The sequence below is a fragment of the Rissa tridactyla genome, chromosome 3, assembly GCF_028500815.1.
Source record: "Rissa tridactyla isolate bRisTri1 chromosome 3, bRisTri1.patW.cur.20221130, whole genome shotgun sequence".
NCBI lineage: Eukaryota > Metazoa > Chordata > Aves > Charadriiformes > Laridae > Rissa > Rissa tridactyla.
In genome coordinates, this window is record NC_071468.1 from 126,637,933 (window position 1) to 126,661,230 (window position 23,298).

At 45.9% G+C, this 23,298-nt stretch overlaps 1 protein-coding gene across 1 annotated transcript in view; it reads right to left on the reverse strand.

The window, feature by feature from the left end:
* The window catches only part of RAB10 (RAB10, member RAS oncogene family), a 48,704-nt gene that overhangs the window by 3,420 nt on the left and 21,986 nt on the right, over window positions 1–23,298 (reverse strand). The window contains exons 2-5 of the mRNA XM_054194561.1: window positions 17,458–17,518; window positions 5,369–5,507; window positions 2,111–2,200; window positions 1,495–1,596 (exon numbers count right to left, since the gene is read on the reverse strand). Coding sequence (XP_054050536.1) covers window positions 1,495–1,596; window positions 2,111–2,200; window positions 5,369–5,507; window positions 17,458–17,518 — 392 coding nt within the window. The remainder of the gene's footprint in view (window positions 1–1,494; window positions 1,597–2,110; window positions 2,201–5,368; window positions 5,508–17,457; window positions 17,519–23,298) is intronic.

Sequence of the window (23,298 nt, forward strand, 5' to 3'; positions counted from 1 at the left end):
TGGACCAAAGCAAAAACCCAAGTCGAGTGGTTTTGATCAGCTGCTAACATCTACTGCCAGCCGGCTAGAAACAAACCTAAGCATCCATCAGAATAGTGCAGTTTAGTCCCCATATTCCTTTTCTTATTCCCTTCGGCACAGCCTTGCAAAAGCTACCCCCCTGCCTTCTTCAGGTAAATACATCGAGGCCCAAAATAAAAATGTAAAGGTCAAAAGAGTCGGTAAGACTCGCTCGCCTGAGCTCCTGTTTACTGAAGGCTAAACACTGGATTTTCATGCAGTTTCTCACACAAAGCTTGCCAAAAACCTGAACCACCTGGGCTGGTGGGAGGTGTCCCTGCCCAGGGCAGGGGGTGGCACTGGATGATCGTTAAGGTCCCTTCCCACCCAAACCACTCTGTGATTCTATTCTATGAAAAACTGGTTAACAAACAAGTCCGAAGCACAATGGCGAACCAGACATTGTGGAGCAGATGCACATTTAAAGGGTTGTGAAAGGATTCAGCATTGACCTTGCACTGAACTTCTAACCGACTAACCGGGATGCCATTATCAACCACGCTCAGAAGAAGCGGTGATGAAGGGGGTCTCGATACGGGGCTGGGGCACAGAAAAACCATGTACGGTCCCTCGACTAGGAGCAAAGCACGTATGCTATGGTCGGCCAACCCATGTCTCTTGAGATCCATGGAGTTCCAGTGGTGGAGAGGGACGACCTGGTCGTAAGCAGGAACATGCCCGCGTGGGGGTTACTGGGTACAGCAAGTCCTTGGCTACGGGAGCACATCAACTAACTGGAACCAGCCCTGGAGCCACCCATGCATCCAGCCCAGCTCAATCAACAAGAGTGGCAGCTATGGGAAGCCGATGCCTTTTCTGCTCATGAAAGGCATCAGGGATGCAAGTCTAGCGGTATCTCGTAGCTCTGGGCATACGCGGATTTGGGTGCGGGCCACTGGAATTGCAGCTGTCTATGGGACGCTCTACGATTCGCGAGGGGGAGCCAAGCAGCAGCAAGAACTGGTGATCCACGTTCTTCTCTCAGTTTGATATAACCTTCCAACAAAGCCTCCACTGAAACGCAGAAGCCGAGAGGGCTAATCATTGGAAACATGTTGTCAACCCCACCTAAACCCTTCCCAACAGGCGCTTAGCGGTTCTTAGTGTTGTGTATCAATGGAGATGGTGGCAGGAAAGGACGATTCTCTTCCACGCCAAATGAAATGTTTTAACTCCACGCACGCGCACAACACAACCACGAGTTTAAGGGCCAAATAACTCCGAGTTTACATTCCTTGGCTCTTTGATGTCTGTTAGTCTCTCTAGATAATACCCCTCCAATAACGAAACATCAAACAAGCTTTAGAAGCTTCAGGTGTACAACAGTCCTCCTTCAGTGAATCCTTTGTCTTAGCATGCCCAAGTCAAAAGCTGCAACAATTCATGTGAACATCAAAAGCAACAGGAGCTGAAATTTCAGGATGTTGCACCTACCTTTCGAAGAATGTCTTCTGCTAATGTGAGGAATGCCTTCTCAATGTTTATATTTGCTTTTGCACTAGTTTCGAAAAACCTAATACCATGCTCCCTAGCAATCTAAACCAAAAAAAGAAAGAAAGAAAGGTTAGCATTTCTGTGAAGTTATTCCATTGGTGCCACTATAACTTCAGGATTAGCGGCATTTATAAGCATGTGATACTCTTTCAGCCATAGCAGGTGTCAGAAGTACTAGTGAGACAAAGTGTCACAAAGGAATATTTGGAACTTAATGATTCAGAAACAGCAATTAAAGTGCATTAAATCACAAGTCAATGTCTGAACATGAGACGACAGAGACCGTACAAGCCTGTCGCATGGTAAGTAACCTCAAGGATGCCTGAAAAATTTTAGTTATCAAAGAAAGCAGAAACTGCAGCTGAACTTGTTCCATTCGTGGCAGTTCTTTGCAACTTCTGAGAAAACGTTCCCTAGGCTTACAAACCACTAGCAAATGCAGCCACCTTGTTCGTTCCCTGGCACATCCCCTTGTGGCATCTCAAGCACCTGGAGACGGTGAAGCCTTGGCACTGATGTGCTTACTTTGATAAGCAAGTTTTTGCCCGACACTTACCTGTTCGCCTTTTGCTTTAGGGACAACTCTCTTATCTTCCATGTCACACTTGTTTCCTAACAGCATCCTCTCCACATCTTCATTGGCATGCTGAAACGAGACAAGAGACAGGCTTACAATCTCCCCCAGCAGGCAGTAAATATCTACTTCACTTTTGTGGAGTGCCTGAGGTCCAGGCTAACGTTTACAGGTCTTGGTGTCCTGCACTTTCCCAAGTCCTAACAAAGACTGCTAGAAACCAGTCTTCAGACGGTGCCTTTGGACTAAGCTGCTCGTATCCCTGGGAGTGGAATGAGACAACAGCTACGGGCTTGACACAGCTCTGTCACCACCACAATGCCAGTTATTTTCCCCCTTCCTTTTCACTTTTGTAATTTAAGGGTGAAGTCTTCCGTTACGAAAAAGGCAACGTGCTGTCCTGCAGCCCAGACCCTTCTTACAGAAATGCTGCTACAAAACATTGCGGGACAAGAAGAGCCCCGTGTCTACAGCTGCCAACAACCAAGCTTCATGCGCTCGAGTGGCTCCAGCCGATGCTACCATTTTTTTGATGTTTAAGGGGTCCTTTGCATAGTTTTATTGTAGACAGGTAAGTCTCCTTAACAACTGCAACCATGCTTTCAACCACCACAAAGCCAAATAACCAGAAAGTTAGTAAAAAACCCTTTTTGCCTGTAATTTCGTTTAGAGGAGTTACCAAGTTAACTAACAAAGGAAAATTACAGCTCTCTAGCATCACGCTGTTCCTCTGATGTCGCCATCAGAGCAAGACCACAGGTCAGCTTTGTGCTTTAGCCCTATCTGCTAAGGACCTCACAGAGAAGTTGAGAAACTCAAGCAGTGAAGTGGCACGCAGACTATGTACCAGGCAAATGCGCAGCAGGACAACACAAAGGGAAAGCTGAAGCAAGCACCACACTAATGCTCAGGACCCAAAGAAAAGCAGGACCACATACACAGGGAATCAGCTCTGTAAGGCAAACGCGAGTGCCAATGCTTTCCTAAGGAATGCCGAACGAGCAGAAAAGCCTGGGCTGTTCAGTTATTGTCGTCCTGCCAATATCCATCAAAGCAAGAAAAGAACACGCCAAAGATATCCACCAGATTAGCAGGAAAGTTCCAGCAGCCACAGCACAAGGCATCACTTAAGTGGATAACTGAAGCACTTTGCAACCTGCCATGAGAAGCTTCTTGGAAAGTCTAATCTGAATTTACTTTCACTCCAACAGCCTTAACACTACTTTACGGTAGCATTATTAATAGAACTACAGAGGCAAGAGATCCACGTACCAGTACTCCTGCTTACAGTAATAACCCATTTCACATTCCTCAGGAGAACCACCCCCAGTTTTTTCCTTCAGCTCACAAGGAGGAAGAGCAACCAGACAGCAAAGGTAGATTAAGATATCATGTCGAGTAAGACTCTGAAAACGTTAACTTTTCATGCACACACACAACACTGCTTAGGCAGCAACAGACTTTTCAAATACAGCCAGCCCCAACGTATAAAACTCGGCACTTGAGCAACTTAACTAATTCCTACGAGCCCAAAGCGAAAGTGCACGGCATAGCACACCTCTGCAGAACGTGTGAACTTTAAATTATCACGCATTTAGCAAGGATGAAGGTGTAACACCTCTAGGTGTCTTGGCTATTTCTAAATTAAGGCTTAAAGTATCCTGTATAAGAGCCGCCTTGCAAGGAATAGGAATTCCGGCTTGCTTATTGAAAACTCTCCTCCTTGAGAGAATACCCTTGGCAACATCAACTTGTAAAACCACAGCACTTCGTTACTTCATTCCCAACTATCACTTGCAATAATCCGTACAAGAGCGGGTGACAGCCGCACACATTCTAGCAAGAAGCCTCAACACTGCACTGGAACCTCAGAGAATGACTTCACCCATCGATTCTGCAGATGCACTCCATTAGTGAGCTTTTTCCATAATGAAAAAGGCTTCCTAAGGTGTCACGTATCCCTTATAAAACTGCAGTAACCACGCAGCCTTCATAACACACCTGAAATCCGCTGCAGAGGTTTGTGTGACACAGATTTGAAAACATGAGGTCAGCAAAACCACTCACTTCTCGGACACAATGGTATGAATGACATTCACGTGAATTACTCAAGTTCCTGGATACTACTGAATTTTTTAAACAAAGCAACTGCAGCATGTAAAGGCCTTGGTTTCAAGTTTACATTCAACTCATCACTGAGCCTCTTCCTGTGCTCCTTTACTTCCTCCCCTGCGGTACCCACCACAACGCGTATCCTTCCATGAACAGTATAGTTTCCCATTTCTCACGCTGGGGAATTAAAGTCCCAATATCACATTTCTGCTCTGTAATAACCTTTCGCCAGCCTCAGTGCTTCAGCTAGCAATGCCTGACAGCACCCATCCGCTGACGCTCAGTTCTACAGGGCCATCTTCATGCTCTCTAGCAAAACAACGAAGCCGGAAAATCCAAACAATTATTCCATTTGGGAACAGCATAACAAAAGCAAGAACTAACAGTTGCGCTGCTCTCCAACATCTCAGAACTCCCAGAGAATGAACTCCTGGAAAGATTCAGTGCCTGCATCCCCACATCAGTTTCTCCTGCTTCACTTGGCCTTGCTTGGAATTTTACCAAGCTCCGTGTTTGGTTCTCCTTTAACAAGGACAAACGTCAGCTGGGCAGCTTTGAGTCATTTGCTAAATCCAACACCAGCAGTTTGCCACGCTACCTGCAACGGCCACAATAAACTTGCAAATATTTCATGACATCGATTTTGAGGGAGCAGAGGTGATCAGATTTAGTTATCTCTGAGGACTTACATAGTTGTCCTTATAAAATAGGCTAGTACTAGAAGTGACATATTCTACAGCTGCTCTACAGCTTATGGCTTTGCGCTGCTCCTCTGCACACCCCCTTGTGGCAGCAGCTCCTCCTGAAAACTGCAGCTCACAGTTCCTACAAGATGTATTCCTTACCTCCAAGTATTCTCCAGCCAGAAACAAACTCTGCTCATGTATGATCTGACATTTTAGGACACCTGTGTAGCGTTGTGATCCTTCATGCCATCGCTGAAGGGAGAGTTGAGGGAGGGACGGAGGAGAGCCGAGGAACAGCACCCAAACCCTTGTGCTAATTTACACCTTCTGCCAGGACAGACGCAGAAGCTGCAATCCAGAAGCTGAGTTCTGCGGGACTCATCACGTGCTCTACGGGTCACAGCAAACAGCTGGATGGTGGGATCTTACAGACACTACTCACCTCATCTATGTTTCTGAGCCACTTGCTGATGTTTTCAAAGCTCTTGGCATTGGTGATGTCATATACTAGCATGATCCCCATGGCACCTCTGTAGTAGGAGGTGGTGATGGTGTGAAATCGCTCCTGCCCCGCTGTGTCCCTGTGGAAAACAGACAAGAGCACGCATCAGAGGCAAGCTCTAAAGAAACCAGCACGGTATATCTATTAGACAAGCGTATGGCCCAGTATGCTGGGACGTGCAATGTTTTGAAGAACCGTAGGAGACACTCCAACGTGCATCAGCAGCAGCTTCAAAGAAGGTCCACTCCATCCCAGATGCAGCTGAACACTCAGAGAAGAAAGGACAAGCTGCAGTAAGCCAGGCTCAAAAGGGTACAGAATCGAGGGTCTGAAGTTTCTCTTTGTGATTTTACTTTAAAGGGGACTGTTTTTTTAAAAACACATTTCGGAGTCAACTATGACAGAGACAGAAGACGCTGGGCTGCCCAACTGGGCTTACACGACTAAGGTGGCAGAAGATGAAGCCATCTGTGGAACAGCAAAGCAGTGAGATGCAGTAGGTCTTCTGGTATCTTACCACAATAAACAAATCCAGTATCAAGTCACAGTAGAAATTTGTTAAACTTCATATTTTTTTATTGACAACTTGAAACTTGCACCCAAAAGGAGAAACTCTTATTTCCAAGTCCCATATCTCAGGGGAGTGTCTCGGACATCTGAGCTTCAGTGGAACCCAGAAACAGGCAGGACAAAAACGGGAGCAAGAAATGCTCTACCAACACTTCGACAGCACTGTGAGCTCCAGCAGCGGGAGGGTCTGAACAAGCCCAGAAGCATCGTTGTCCCAGACACTCTCCCCTGTTACTGACCAGTTCTTCCCAAGTGAACATATAAATAAGGCACTTCAGAAGTTCACCTACAAGGTTTAAGGTACACACCATAACCACTGACCAGCCTGACGAGACACTGCACAAACCCAGCTGACCCAGCACTATTCTGTAGGAAGTTCTCAAAACGTAGGTTGATCAGCAGGGCCGCTGCCAAAGTCAGGAGAGACTGGAACTGTGACCAGCCATGACCTGACCCAACTGTCCAGCCAACACCACCACCATGCCCAAGAACATCCCCTTCCACTTCAGCAGCTGCTGAGCAGCCACGAAGACAATTGCTCACCATTTTCTGGAACTCAGACTTAAAACTGAGAAGAATTTTGTTTTCAGATCAATTTGATAGAGCTTTAACGCGATCTTACACATTTATATTCCTGAAATTTTAGGCCACAGTACATAACAAGTAGATCTAGAAGATGTACTGTAACATTAAGCTGTTGATTTCTATAAGCAATATCCTGAAAATCGATCATGCAAGATTAATGACAGTATGTATTTTCCCATCTAATTTTGAGATCTTTCATGGAACACGTGAGATTTGGTTAAATAAACTCGCATGCCATTAAGTTGAGAATTAAGAGTTAATAGAACACGCAGTTGTCTTTCAGAGAACATAAACCTAACAGATTACAAGTTCGCAGACACTTTTCAGTGACACTATTCAACTATCAACGGTGTCTCTGAATTTAAACTGGTCTAAACTGAGATCAAACCTTCCCTAACCGCCTTCGGAAAGACACAGCGTTCCCCCCTGACCCACAGACCCACATTTCCTCGCTCACAAACCAGTAACCTCAGAAAACATCACGGACTAGAGTTGAACTAGTTCAACTCCTTTCCCTCTCAGCTGTTCCTGAGGTCACAGCAAGTGCCTTGGCAGGACACGGACACCACCAGGCACCGAGTCCTGTGAAAACTCAGCTCTCCCCCCTGTCCCGTCACCTACAGTTGACCCAACAAACGCTGACTGCAGTTGCCAAATCAATTTGTTTAAACACACGTCAGATTTCTGGCCAAGTATCAGTTGGCAAATGGGGAGTAAACGAAAAGCCTCGAAATCCAAAGATGCCACGGAGAAAAGTTCCTGAGATGCAGGGAAATGCTCTACGAAGTTTCTTCTCAAAGTGTCTCATCGGCTCTGTTTGGCTCAGACCCCACATCACGGTTTTGAGACCAATTGCTCCCGAGATTTTATCTCCTCCCAGGAGCTGGCAAACACCAGGACAAGGGCAAAGAGCAGAGGAGGGGGAACACAGGCAGGTCCTAAACCCGAGCACCGCTTTGTTCAGAGATGTTCTACCAGGCCATGCTGCGCAGAGGTCTGGCTCGCTGGCAGCAGCCTCGAGAGGCAATCTAGCGCATGCCCCGGCTCTACAAAACATTGAGGGATACCCACGTTATGCTTCAAAGATGCTTGATGTTCTACTGAAGACCTCTGATGGTTGCTGGCTTGAATCCCACTCTCTCATTTCCTTTCTGTGCCATTTGGAAGTCTCTCCTGATGGCACACTTGGGTCTTCCTTAGTGCAAATTAAGGCCGTCAATCCTTGCCTTACTTTTCACAGGTAGCAGAGTTCATTTCCCTTCTTTCTACAACTACTTTTTGCATACTCAAACACAGCTCTTGCACCTTCTCTGCCTTTTCTCAAGCCACCTGAAGTTCTTTAGACTTTACTCACTGGCCAAAGGGCTAAGATACACAGCCCCACCTACTACTCTCTCTGGACTCCCTCCAACTTGCCCAAGTCTAAGGAAAAACCCAGACACTGCTCCAGGTGAAGTCTTCTTCCTCACACAGGAATATTTTCTAGCAGACTTGGGCATGCCTGTTGACGCACCCCACCCCCCTCCCTTTCCTCATGACTGAGCAGATTTTTCTGACATTTGAGTAACTGATTACACAGACTGAACTTGACAACTTCCCATTTGCCTGTGCTGAATTTCACTGGGCTTTTTTTTCCAATGACACTTCTCCAAAAGCAATTTGAATTATAATCCAGTCCTCTGTACAATTTATACTTTGCAACTTCATCTTTTCCTGCTTAGCTAAAATGCAATAACCATACCCTCTATATTCCCTTATCTCAACCTTTAAAGAAAACATTGCCTATCATGAAACTCGGGACAGACTCCTGCAAAATATCTCAACGGAACTCAATCACACATCATTTATTTTCTCTCGCCATGAGTTCTGTACCCACTTGATAGCACCTTCACCCCAGTCATTCCCCCTAACTTGCTTGTATCAAGCAGGACAGTGTCAGAAAAGCCTCGCCAAAAATATCAAGCCATATGACATCCGTGATTTCTCCCCTCCTGACAAGGCCAGTAGCTGTCACAGCAAGAACCGAGATCAATTTTACACAACTTGGCGTTGGCCACACTCAGTTGTTAGTCATCCCTTGTCACATCCTACGCGCCTACAACTAACTCGCTTCCTTAACTCCTCCAGTGGTTCTTCTGGCAACTGAAGCAAATGGATGAAAAGAAAGCCAGGGAAGGAAAAAGCAGAGAACCTGGAGTGTTTCCCTTTTTTTTTTTTTAAATAGGTACTATATTTGCCCTTTCCCCTTCTTAATGGATTCCCCATTCATTATTCAGAGATAACTCTTAATGGATGCGAGATTAGAGACCTGACTGGAGCAAACAGAGGAAATGAGTTATGGTTTTCAAACTGCCTACGACTGATGAATCCACCCTGAGCAAACGGCAGGAGACAAGCGGAGACCGCATGCCCTGTTTACTGTGCTGGCCTTCCATTCTTTTGTTCAAACCTCTGGGACGTAAGAATACGCTCCAAAGCTATGGGCGTGCAATAAATCCTTCACATAGGCAACAACATTTGTGGAAGCTCTCCAAGCTAAAATAAACGTAGACAAGGACTATTAAGACAGCCAAGGAAAACGGAGCCCTACTGCACAGGAGGAAAGCGAGAGAACTTGGTTTGTTTAGCTGCAAAATGGAGACAAAGAAGGTCGTCCTATGGGACTGGGGAAAGCAAAAAATCTATTTGAATTATTCTCATGCCAGCATTAAAGTATGCATAAGCGGTATCATCTTAGAGGTTTAACCAACAGAGAAAGGAATTTCTGGGACAGCTTTCCGGTTGACCTGGCAGAGACTAAAGAAACCTTAAAATGCACTATGATTTGCTTATGAAATATTTACATGGGTGCAACAAGAAGAGATTACATCCGATGATTTGTGAAGATCCTTCCAGTCCACACAGCTCAAAAGAAAGGTCTTTGAGGTATTAAACCAAATAATTCCTAGCAAAATAATCCTAAGAATTTTATTACTGTCCCACTGTTTCATCTTATAATATTTTTTTAAACTATCCAGCAGAATATTGCATTGAAGAAACCGCACTGCTGACATCAGGCACGCTCTGGAAGCTTTAGCAACTGGGTCCAAGACTTTCCTTCACAAAGGAGCGTCTGTAAGGTATTTTCATGACCGGCAAATTTCAGCTGTTTTGAATAAATATTCATCCAGGAAAAAAATAAATCTATAATGAGCGAAGTATCTAGTTGTTTTCTAGGAAGTCAGACTGATGGGCCAAGAGTCTCTTCCACCTGGAGCCAGGCACGTGGTGAGTGGTCTCCAAAGCTCTCAGCAGCAAGAGTTAACTTTTAGCCATTCCTAGGGTAATTGCAAAAATTAACGAGACCGACCATACCCTAGTCAGTGGTGTGTCTGCAGCTTCGGCTGTTCACCGCCATACTTCTTAAATCCAAGAATTTGCATGTAGCAGGGAATTCCCACAGGTGTAACTGCTTCAGACAGCTATGCCGCTGCACATTCCTTTCACCTGGACTGGTGTTCCAGCTCAGACGATTCTTTGTGCAACAAGCTCATTGCTGAATAGAACAAAATCCTGAGGACACATTTCTAGCCACGTAAGAGTATTCCCAGCAGAGACACACTCATAGAAAAATGTTAGCTTATGGTCTTCTACCCAGTTAAGAGCTGCATACTGAAAAATGTAAGTTTCTGTTTCTAAAATTTGGAATCAGTCAACAAGATTGTAGGAAAATAGGGTGACACACAAATTTTATGTAAATGCAGGAGGGTGAGAGTAGCAGCTAAATAGGAAAAGAGAGAAACAATTTAGATGTCTTTGAATCTCTGAGTTACATATTTTTCGGTTTACTACAGAAGCAATTTTGTCGTCACACTGTTTCCATATTAATACAAGATTATCAAGTATGATTGTTCCGTGCACAGCTGAAGAGAACTGCCCCGTTAAGAGAAACGGATCATTTGTCTTACCCAGCTCTGGATCCAGCCTTTCAGATCCCAACTTTCTGGCATTAACGATGCAAATCAGCGCCTTGCAACAAGCCTGCAGACACTGCCGGGGCGGCAGTCCTGCACACAAGCCTGCCCCAGGCACAGAAGAATCGAAGAATCGTGCACTTTCTACCTTCTACTGACATGCACCTCCGTCCCTCAGAGCTCCTGGTCTGGCGGGACAACACGCACCGACAGGCTGCTGGGAAAGCGTGAAAACTGGTACATGGGAGATTCACCAGATGGGAATCATAGAATCACAGAATGGTTTGGGTGGGAAGGGACCTAAAGGCCCATCCAGTGCCACCCCCTGCCCTGGGCAGGGACACCTCCCACCAGCCCAGCTTGCTCCAAGCCCCGGCCAACCTGGCCTTGAACCCCTCCAGGGATGGGGCAGCCACAGCTTCTCTGGGCAACCTGGGCCAGGGGCTCACCCCCCTCACACCAAAGAATTTCTTCCCAATAGCTCATCCAAATCTCCCCTCTTCCAGTGTAAAACCCTTCCCCCTCGTCCCACAGCTCCCCTCCCTGCTCCAGAGTCCCTCCCCAGCTTTCCTGGAGCCCCTTGAGGGACTGGCAGGGGCTGGAAGGTCTCCGCGGAGCCTTCTCTTCTCCAGGCTGAACCCCCCCAGCTCTCTCAGCCTGTCCTCCCAGCAGAGGGGCTCCAGCCCTCCCAGCATCTCCGGGGCCTCCTCTGGCCCCGCTCCGACAGGTCCATCAACAACTGTTAGTCCTTACGAACCCCTGCAAAGCTCACTCTTCATACAGCTCCACACCTATAATTTGGTTACTCCTTAAGATCGGTTTAAGACTTGACATGTATACACCATGTGGCTGTTTAAGGAAAGTTGGAATTACTTACTACCCTGACTTGGAAAAGCAAATACGGACCTCTTGAAAAGGCTAATCACTCACCCCTGCTCACATAACCCCGCTCTGTTTATAATCCCTGGAAACCTATTTCTAAATACTGCAGTTATTCTTTGATAGCTTTCTGCCCTACCCCATCCCTCCAGCATTCCAGTGTCAGCATCGGAGGGTTTAGGGCTTGACTTTTTTGTTGTTTTGGATTCACTCTCACAATATCAACATCCTGTAAACCCACCTTCAGGATCACCCTCTTACAGTTCCCAGTTGTCTTCCCAGACTGCACAGTCTGGGAGAGACCAGGAAGTGGCTGTATTTTCTGCAACCAATTTTCACAGAATATTCTTGAATGAATGGAAAAATGGCTCCTGGGGTAAGTTCTTCTGCAATAATGGAACAGGATACATCATGATCCTCTTATTTGTCAAGCTCTGTTCTGAAATACCTGGCTGATCTGTGTTTTGTTTCCCCTCCATGTTCTCCTTTATTTTGTTTCCATTCCACTGAACTAGAGCTTCTCCCAGAGTCTCCCACTCCTGCTAGTGGATTTCCAGCAACTTGGATTTCCACTGTCCTTGACCTTAAAGAGTCCCTCCTCCTCTTCCGTGCCTGCTTCCACTACGTATTTTTAGATGACAGTAGTATTTCCTTTCAGCCTTTGCATCACCAGCATGAAAAACCTACATTTGATTTCCGTGCGTTCTTCACAAGCACGTAAGAGTCAGGCCAGAGTTTTTCCAGCTTCCACTTATGGGTAGTTCAAGAATTCTGGAGCCAGAGCTCACACCTGTGTATTTAACAGTCCAAAGCTGACTGTTCCTTTGTGAACTCCCTTGCAAACCCGTGTACATATGCAGCTACCACCACAGCTTGGTATGTGAAGAGCAGTTCCACAGCTTAACTTCACTTCTAGCAGGAGGTGTCCCTGCCCAGGACAGGGGGTTGGAACTAGATGAGCTTTAAAGTCCCTTCCAACCCAAATCATTCCATGATTCAGTGATTTCCTGTGTTTTGTATGTGCCACCTTCTAGCCTCACGCTAGAGCTGATGTTCTGGTACTGGAAAAGGAAATGAGTTATATCAATCCTTACCTACCTTTTCCAGCATACTCACGATTTAAAAAAAATGTGCTTTGGTCACTTCTCTGACATCCAGGAAAATCCTAATCTTTCAGTTTTTCTTTCTAAAATAGCTATTACACCCCTCTGACCATCCTACTTGCCCCTTTCTTTCTAGGGCACGCTAACCAGAATCGTTACTATGTCAGACGGTGACACTTCCCTGCCCAGTGCAAATGACTGCACCCACGGTATATGAAAAATCACAGTTTTCCAATTGCTGCATTATGCTAGTAACTTCAGAGACTTACAGGATGCCTAAACCTTTTGGTTTCCATTTCAAAGCAATTCTGAGTTCCTGGACTGTACGATCTTACACTTCTTCATAGCTGAATTTTTAGCTCTACTGCTCTATTCCTCTAGAGCGTTTCATCACTTTCACTGTGATAACACCATCTTTTCCTGGAGCAGTCACCTCTCATGTTGGTTCTTTTATTCTCCCTCCCTTCTCTATAGCATGAGCATTACTGTATTTGTCAGGGCACTTGTCAGGACATTCATCAGTGTCAACCCACCCAGGTCCCACCCTTCATAACTATTTCTACTCCCAAATCTTTACTTTATTTCTCCCAAATCCTACACTAAGCCTACCATTGGTGACTTTCCATCTGGCATCATACCATATACTGTCACATCAACAATTTTTCTTAACAGAGAAGTAATACAATAACCTAACCAAGACGACACTTGATTCTTCTACATACTTCCACCCAGAATTTGACACAGCAGTAGTCCTCCTGATGGACCTGCCCTGAACAAGCTCGTTCAGCACAGGAGAGACACGGAGCTGTTGGAGCGGGGCCAGAGGAGGCCCCGGAGATGCTGGGAGGGCTGGAGCCCCTCTGCTGGGAGGACAGGCTGAGAGAGCTGGGGGGGTTCAGCCTGGAGAAGAGAAGGCTCCGCGGAGACCTTCCAGCCCCTGCCAGTCCCTCAAGGGGCTCCAGGAAAGCTGGGGAAGGACTCTGGAGCAGGGAGGGGAGCCATGGGACGAGGGGGAAGGGTTTTACACTGGAAGAGGGGAGATTGAGATGAGCTATTGGGAAGAAATTCTTTGGTGTGAGGGGGGTGAGCCCCTGGCCCAGGTTGCCCAGAGAAGCTGTGGCTGCCCCATCCCTGGAGGGGTTCAAGGCCAGGTTGGCCGGGGCTTGGAGCAACCTGGGCTGGTGGGAGGTGTCCCTGCCCAGGGCAGGGGGTGGCACTGAGTGGCCTTTAAGGTCCCTTCCCACCCAAACCTTTCTATGATTCTATGATTCCTTCGGATGGCCAGTCCCAAGAGCTGTGTCCCATCCTCCTCCTCGCTGGCAGCCCATGCACCCACAGGCTGGCTCAGCCTAGCTGAGGCTCTCCAGAACCTCCCTGCAGACCAACACAGTCCCACTTGGGACCCAACACCACCGCTCTCCATCTCCTCTTGTCCCAACCTCCCCCCTCCCGGTTTCAACATCATTTTGCAACAGGCACATTTACATTTGGAGCAGCATGAAAACACTTTAATCCTAGCTTGATCCTCACCGACCAGCAACCCCACTTTTTAATAGCTATGAAGTATCAAGTTGCTTATCACCTCTGGCAAGGTTGAACTCAGCTTAACCTTTGTATTCTTGCTTTACTCCTATATATATATCTATTTTAGAGATCAAGGCACAACTGAGATGCTGCGACATCTGCTCATCTTCCATGCCCAGGAAGAGCGGTGGGTGGCCATCCCGCTGTGTAGAAAGGAGCAGCACTCTATTAGAAAGTGCTGGTTTTACCTGTTTTCTGTAAAACTAATTGCCCATTGAGACTGCACCCCCACCCCAAGGAGTACAAAAGCCAGTACAGGCCACAGTAAACCAGTGACACAGTTTTGCAGGCAGCCAGAGAGCAACAACTAACCAGGACAACAGCATAGAAAGATTTAACATGTGGGTGATGGAGGATTACACGGATCAGCAAGAGGCAGGTCAATACAGTAATTTTACACTGAGGAACAGTTTATTTCTATTGCCTTCTGTATGTGAACAGAAATACTCTGTTCACCTATGTAAATAACAAATGCTACTTAATCAAAACCTTAACCACTCCCACTGATGTGGAAACCTTATTCCGTACGGGATGGGTTCGTTCAGCCACCACTTCTGCCAGTGATAGCTGATTGAACGCAGCTCCTTCGTAAACACTGAGCAACTCTATGTAAAGGAACTCCGTCATACTTGGGAAACGGCTAACAAATACTAAGTTCTTGACAGTACAAAACTCTGTCACCATCTGTCATTTCACAAACAGCTGAATGCCACTACTCTGGAAAAAAAACAAACACAGAGGTTTCAATCTGAATAAGCACCAATAATAATAATAATGGTGATGATAACAGCAGCAACAGTGATAACAAAACTGCCTTTGCTTCTAACAATAAAAGGGACTGTTAGAAAGCAAGAAAGCAGCATTATGGAGGGCTGGACAAAGATTTGGTGGCACTTTGGAGAGCCGTGGCTGGACTTACTCTCGTGGACTGGCCCAGTGCCATCACGGCCAGTATCCTGTCTCTGTCAGCGACCAGATGCAGCTCAGAGGTGTGTACAAGAAACCGGGCAAACCGACAGCAATCCCACAACCGGGACGACAGTTTTCAGATGGGGAGAAACCCCACAAGCGAACGGGCGGTCATTCCTCCTCTCCGTTCTGAGCAGGGAGCTGCCGCACTGGTACAAGCCCACCTGCAACGCAATGCCACCTGAACAAGGGGCAAGGGTCCCACCTCCTGACCTTAAACTCTCTTTTCTCTTCACCATCAGCCTTTTGGTATCAGGTTAACCAAGTACGGAGCTGCATCCCAGTGGAAGCGCTACCTACGACCCAGATGATGTGTTTTGTTGATCCGCCTATATTTGCTCCTGTGCATTTACTTCAGTTATAAAAGCACGAGCCATACTCTGGATGCAAGAAAAGCTACAAGAACAGCCTCGGGTTTACAAGGGAAACTAAAGCGTCCCTTCTTACTGAGCTGCCGCAGTGGGAGTGAAGGGTAACTCCGGCAACGTGTTACACAACTCCTAGAAGTGCAGGGTGAGTTCAAGTGCAGGAAGCGGTGGTTAAATATAGATGCTTTGTACAAAATATCTTCACCGAAAGACACTGTTGTTCTAGCCACCAAACCACTGCTGGGCAAAACTCCTTGTACAGGAGGAGCTGGAAACTACAAAGCCTAGATATTTTTATTTTTATTTTTTTTTTCCATCAAAAGTGCATGTCATAGGAACTTCATTTTCTGCTTTCCAAGTTTCACCTCAAATGCGAAATTTTAAACTGGCAGGAACAAGAAGCAGATTCAGACAATGATCTCCCAACTTTGCAACGTTTAAAAGTTCCAATTTCATAGAACTCGGCTCACCCAAACCCCTCTTCATTTCCCTAGGCCACTAAAAACGCGTACGGCTTCGTTATGGCTTGCTGCTTTGGCTACATGCACATTAAACATCCTCAGTATTCCATATTTTCAGTTTCTACATTTCATCGTGACTTTTTCCAACGTTTAATCTAACACTTCCTTTAAGTCATTCCAATGTTTTGTTCTACCTTTCTACCCCAGGGTGACTCGCAGCACCTGCCCTGTTGGGGTAAAAAACGCAACACGAAATGATTGTTTGGTGTTACGGTTTGCTCTGGGTTGAAAAGCTGAACGTTAACCGTCTGGTGAACTCCTCCTGCAAGAGCTGCCCAGCGAGTCACTCAAGGAAGCTGCGTTCCCGCTGGCTGCCTCCAGCTCCTGCTCTCGGTTCCTTCCTTTCCGCCGCTCTGCCCTCGCTCCCCAGCTGATCTACACCCATCCTTCCCCACACAGCTCCGTCGGTTACCCTTTGTGGCTCCCCGCTGAAGCGCCCCAGCCCGCCGAGTTACTTCATCATCCAAGTGCTTCCTTATCGACCGGCTGCGCAGTTTATACAACAAAACCAACTTCAACAACTCTTTCCCTTGCAGGGCACAAACCAAAATAACTAAGTTGGCTGACTTCTGCTAAGGAGGCGCTCACGGGAGTGGGACAGGAGAAACAGCTAGGGGACAAGGTGCACGCTCCGAGTGATGGTAACAAGGATTCAGAATACACTCGTTAGGAAGGATAGTCATTCAGCCAGTCCTACAGCATTGGAATGACTACCTGGATAGAGGAAGACCAATGCCACCTCCTAACCAGACTCCATCCATCTGCATCTACAAACGTCAACATTATCCAGACATAAAAGAATTTTTAGTAGTAGGGGCCAAAATGGGCAAATGCAAGGTCCAAACAAATGCAAGTTGTGAACTCTCAGTAGAGCCGGAGAACGCACCAGCAACGCGCACAGGGCTGAGCAGGGAGGGCCAAGCGAAAACAGAGGCTAGGAGAAGCCGTCAGCTTTCCTCACCTGACCTGTTACAGGCCTATTAAAATAGGAGAAAAATCTCAAGTTAGACATGCACAGCAAGCTAAAAGGAAAGAGTTTTGCCTCACATTAGACTTTCCTACAGAAAAGCAGTCATGCTTTCAGCCAGCTCAGAAACTCTCCAGTTTACTGTGGCAAAACATAAAATTTGAGTGCAGATGTGGATTGCACTTTCTTGCAAAGCAAGGCTACCACTCAATTTACAATCATAAACTCAAGGCAGCTCCTAATTTAAAAATCCCAGTTTTCAAACACTTCCCACTAAATCACAGACTGCGAGGATCCCGTCCTCCCAAAGAGGAGACTCGCCTGCAGCCTGTCCAAGGGAGCAGTCAGTAACAGCGGCTATAAACGCAACACACACATCTCTTCCCCACTTCCCAAAGAACGTGTAGGGAAAAATACAAAACAGTTACAAAATTAGATACCTGAACGTCAACCCTTCTCACAAAAACCTGCCTCCGCAAGCAGCCATCCAGCAGGATGCCACCCCGCAGCTTCTCGGGTACGTTACTCACCATATCTGTAGCTTGATCTTCTTTCCTTGTAGTTCAACGGTTTTAATCTTGAAGTCTATCCCTAAAATAAACAAACACATAAATAAGTAATTAGTATCTACTTACAAAAAAAAAAAAAAAAGCAATTCCACATCAACTCACAACTGCTCTAGACAGAAGGGCTTTTTTTCTTCTTTTACTTGAATAATCGGGTAAAGCAGGGATGCCCGAGGAAGCTGGAGAGCAGGAGGAGCGTGCCAACCAAACGGGGCCTCAAAGTCTACAATCGGGCAACGGACACCTTCAGGTAACACTGATGAGATGATCTGGCTTGTAAAAACCTTTAAGTGTCTTGCTTATTTTTAAGCAAGAAAAAGATCAGGTTTTTGCCATTTTTCTGGAGAACTTCCACAAAGGAGAAATTTGGGAGTTTGGGTATAAACTTCAACATCCTAAACAAAATAGCAAGCTTCCTTCTTGGCTTTTTTAAAAAAGATTCTTTCCCCAAAATGATTAAACCACAATATTTTGCATATGCTGACAAATTACGTGAAACATTGTGAAATTTTGGTTTATTTTTTTATGCTTATACCTAATCCTTGTGATACCACCAATTTCAGAAACCTCTCAAAAAACCTACTTTTTCCCCCCCCAAAAAATTTCTCCTTTCCATTAATCTTGTTCAAGTAATCTACTTGTAAGAATAACATCAACTACAGAAATCCTAATTCTTGTTACCTGTTTAGCATAACTCGAGGCAGGCAGCGCGAGAGCCTACACCAGAGCATGTGACAATTCCAGACCATTAAAAATAGTCATCTGGCTTTTTACACCCTTGAAACGAGCAGCTGAAGCCCTGAACTGTCTCTCGGGCTAAACGCCCGCGCGTGGTTCACAGACGGCCAAGCAACGGGAGCAGAAGGGTTGGGGCAACACGAAGCTCTCACCCAGCAATAAAAGGCAGATTATCGGCACAAGCCGGCACCCGACCGCCACGTCTCCTCCTCCGGGTCCAGCCCCGCTCCAGCCGCTGACGTGTGTCACCGTGCAAAGTGTGTCACCACCACTCTCAAAACCCAGAGTAAGCAGAAACCCTCCTGAGAGCACATGAGTAAGGTTTTTTTACCAACTAATACAAAATAATTCACATGTTAATCTGGGGCAAAGCTGAAGCGGTATCACAAGGAAGTTCGTTATGCCCGGGATTTGCAAGGAAGGACTGAAGGAGAACTGTCCGGAAAAGACTTAGGGAAGAAGAAACCATCAAACCGACGACAGATCCTTAGCCGAGACCCATACTGAAACCAGCATTTAATACTGCCCTTATTAATTCTGGTGCAATAATTGCTCTATCTGAAGCCTACTGCTTACGAAAGGGAGAGGCACTATACGAAGGATGATTAAAATAAGAAACTGATGACTTGAAGGCAGAATAAAAACCAGGGATGGGTGTCAGCAGTACAAAACCCAACATTACATGCCCATTACCCAAGAATTTCATTTCTTCTGGGAACCAGCAACTGTTTTCAGATGACAAGGACAGACGGAAGGCCGAGACGTTACCATTTCACTTTCAGGGAGCAGCTCTAACCCAAGGGAGAGGCAACCCCAGAATAGGCAAATACAGTCTTACTGGCACCTGGTGAGACATTCCCATCCGCGGCAGGGAAATCCGACCACAGTTGTTTCAGCCCTTGGTGAAAGCTCATTTGCGCAGTGGGTACAGACTAATTGCTCTCCCCCAGAAGAGGTGGGCTCGGGGCAGATGCCGTGCAGGCCAAGCCAGGACAAGGACCTCTTCCCAGGCACGAGAGGCTTGAGGACCACGTCTTGTTTCAACCTTCTCTTCCCAGAACTGCTCACAGGAATGATGAGCAGAGAGTACAGCCAGCGGAGCAGGAAGACCACAAGCCATCTCCCCAAAATGCCCTGGCAGTAATTACCTGCCAGAGGTCTGACTTTCAATTCAAATCGGAGAAACAACACTGATAATTTTTCATGCTTTCCAAAAATCTGTTTATATTTAGACTTTTTAAAAGGCAGCAGCTGCAACCACAAACTTCCCCCCTAAATCTACAAGGTCATTTCATACCAAGTAAGATTAAATAGAATTTATGAAACACACTTATGTAAAAAGTCTACATGGGAAGTCTGCTTTAAACCCCACCAAGTCCAGCTCCTTTTAGCTCTCTATACTGCACACGCACTACTTCATTTTAACATTGAAGTATTACATTAGTGGAGTCTTTTCGCATAAAAATGAGGATGCCAGAGCCTCTCTGGGAAAGGCTGAACAGTTTTAGGTGGTGGGGGATGAGAATCCTCCTCCCACAGGCCTGTGTCGTGCAGGGGCAGGAACGGGGACGGCACCAGGAGATGGACACCTACCGCATACGCGGACAGAGAGGAAAACGGCAAATAACCCTTAAATGAACACCAACTGCAGCTCCTCACAGAGCCTCTCACAATTACCAAGTATTTCCTAAACACGAACCAGAGTGTAAAGGGGCAAAACTCCCTATTTCTAAGGACTTAAAGCTGTACAGTGACTAAAGGCCGAGGTCGTCCACTAACTCCAGGGTGTCAGCTTGGGACCTTCAGACCTCTGCTTCAGGTCAGTGCTCCGTTTCTTTCCAATTAGCCAAAGCAGTACTTCATCACTTAAATTTACGAATCAATACAGCTTGTATTATATGTATGTGGTTTGAAAAATAAACCCGCTGAATGATTAATAGCCAACATACAAAGCTGCCCCAAATACACTTAACTATCCCCACATTTTGTAGCATTTAACGAAGTTGTGTGCTAGGATGCAGTGCTCCACAGCAACGCTAGCAAACAAATGAACACAGCGTTTGCCAAGAGATCATAAATAAAAGTATTTTATACAGCGACACTAACTTTTAGGTTTATACAGTGACACTAACTTTTAGGTTCTGCCCAGATAAAGCAGGAAGTTTGACAGCCACTTTCTATGCGTCAAGATAAAGTAAGCTATTAACCCAGCCAAGGAAGTTAACTCTTCTCTGCACTGAGAGGGATTTAGCTAACTCTAGTATTTGGGGATAAAATAAATCTCTAATCCCATGTTATACTCAGCTTCCATTCCAATTACTTTATAATACTAGTTCAGCCTTCATAACAGAAAGACCGTTATAAATAGCAATGGCTATTTGCCTCTAAACACTTTCAAAGTAGTTTTAGCAGACTGGAAAAGCTAGGCTCCGGCACGGCTCTAATGCCCGTTCCGTTCGAAGTTGCCAGCGACATTGTGCCGGCAGAAACACAAAGGCTTCAGAGAGAAGAGATTACAGGTACGGGGAGTTTCCAGTAACATTAAGCTCAGGCAGGAGTTTAAGAGGGTAAGGGGGATAAAAACTGAATGGCATGCAGAACGGACATGTACTATCACAGGAGAATAATGGCAGAACCAATGAATTAAAGATGAGCATGAAATTACTCCCTCATTAAGTGCCGATAAGATATTCATTGACTTCAACAGGGCAAACCAGAATTCACAGGAAAAACCTGAAGTATACTGCCAGATTATTAAACACTTAATGTAACTCCGTACTTTCAAATAAAAATGTGGAAGTGTTTGTTACTCTTCAGTACAGCTCACACCATTTAACCATGTCTCCTTACAGACAGATCATCCCAGGCTTCTGGCTCACCTCTGGGTTTCCTTCTGATTTCAAGTCTTCTACCAGTTGCTTGTAGCAATTTATCATAGAATGGTTTGGGTGGGAAGGGACCTTAAAGGCCACCCAGTGCCACCCCCTGCCCTGGGCAAGGACACCTCCCACCAGCCCAGGTTGCTCCAAGCCCTGGCCAACCTGGCCTTGAACCCCTCCAGGGATGGGGCAGCCACAGCTGCTCTGGGCAACCAGGCCACTGAAGTTAAGCTCCTCCACCCCAACACCAGCAGAGGTTATCGTCAGTGACTCCCGACAAAGCATTCTGGCTTTATTTGCGCAAGTTTAAATATCTGTCTTGGTGAATACAGAACTATTTGCTGAACGGTTTTGAGTTTCCATTGCTCTCAGACAAAAGACATTAATGAAGACCCAGGACTTGTGTCAGCAGAACAGTGTTTTAAATCCATAATCACTGCATGCAGTTATATATCACTTTACACCCTCTTGAGCCCCTGCCAAGGTTTTGTAAAGATCACTTATGTTGCTAAATTGCAAACTAACTGTTCTCGAAAAGTGAAAGACAACGCCATCAGTACGAGGTGGTGGTGGGGGGAGAAAAAGTTATTTTCCAGTCCATTTCAGAGCTACAAATGATGAGCTGGCCCTTTTCAGACTGACCGAATTTTGTTTGCATTCTTTCCAAACAAAGAGAGCATTCAGCTCGGTGGGGACGCGGGGCGGCGGGAAGCGGAATGTAGGGCAGGAGAGGGGCAAGGCCACGGTGCCAGGAGCCCGACAGCCAACCTGCACCTCACAGCAGCGCCCAGCGCAGCCTGTACGCGGCACGTAAAGAAGCGCAGTTTGAATTTCGTTTGTTAGTAATTGCTTTGCAAATATACTTTAACAGCACCTTGTATTTTCAACTCGAGGAAGAAAAGCAAATGTGCACAAATTCCTACTCAAGTCTCGTGTCTTCAAGCTGCGCACCTTTGTGCTGCTACAGGCTCTGGCAACGGCCAGTTACTCTTCTTACCAGTGTACGGAAACTGCGGCTTCAACACCCGAATTAGCACAGCAGGATTTGGGCCACATTCACATTTTCTGACAAGCACCAGGAGCCGCCGGGCTGGCCCACTCCGCCTGCAGCCCTCCCCGTGGTCACCGGCTCCAGAGCATGAGCGACAGCACTTTCTCCAGGGGTCTAGAGGTGACATCCCCCCACTAATCCACTCCAAACAACTAAAGCAAGGTGGAGCTCTTGCTAGTGATTCCATAGCCACAAAAGGACATAAAACTTATCTTTACTGCCTAGCTTTTTAGAAATTCCAGCGTTAAGCAAAGAAAGAGACAGCCCAGGCAGAAAGAAATCTATCTGCTATCTTTCTTTGAATTAACAACTACAAATTCACAAGGAACACGGCCACATGACTTACGGCACATTAACACAAGCAGTACAAGCTCTAACACACCGATTAGCAGAAGTGCAGCATCTCAGACGCACAGAGAAAATCAGCATCCTTCAGGTACGTTTGCAGCTTACAGGAGGGCCCAATAAACAGCCCTGAAATGCTTTTATTTAAAAAGCAAAAGTGCAATAAAAGAAAACTTACCAACAGCAGGAAAATACAACGATAACTAAGCCTGGAAGCTTTTAAAATTAAATTGTAAATTAAACTGTCAATTGTAAGGCTTTGTTTAGTCTTTGTGTACAACTATCTGATTAAGAGATCTCTCAATTCTCAAGACAGATTTATAAATTGCAAGACTTTCTTAAGCTTAACAAGTTAACGCAGAAGATGACTTCTGAAACAAACTCCTAAGCCACCTACTGCTTTATCAAGTTCATTGAAGTTTTGGGTGCAGCACTAAGAAAAAGACAATTCCTCTAATCCCTCCCAGCAACAACCTTTCCAAACACATTGAGTCCAGAATTATAAACGCTCCAAAGTCCATGTCAGTCCTGCATACAAGCTTTAATAATCCTGAATGTTATTTTACTAAGAACATGCAGACGTTAACATTTATTATCAATGTAGCAGTTAAGATCAAATATTTTGTAAGAAAGCTTCAGATGTAAGTGTACTTTCTCCTTCCAAAGTAAGCCCAACACAAGCACATCGGGCAGGAGGTGAGAGTTCTGGTTCTAATTAAGCTGTTAGTGACCTCAGTTACCACTTAGGTCTTTCAAAATATTTATTCTACAAGGTATTCATACCTACACAGT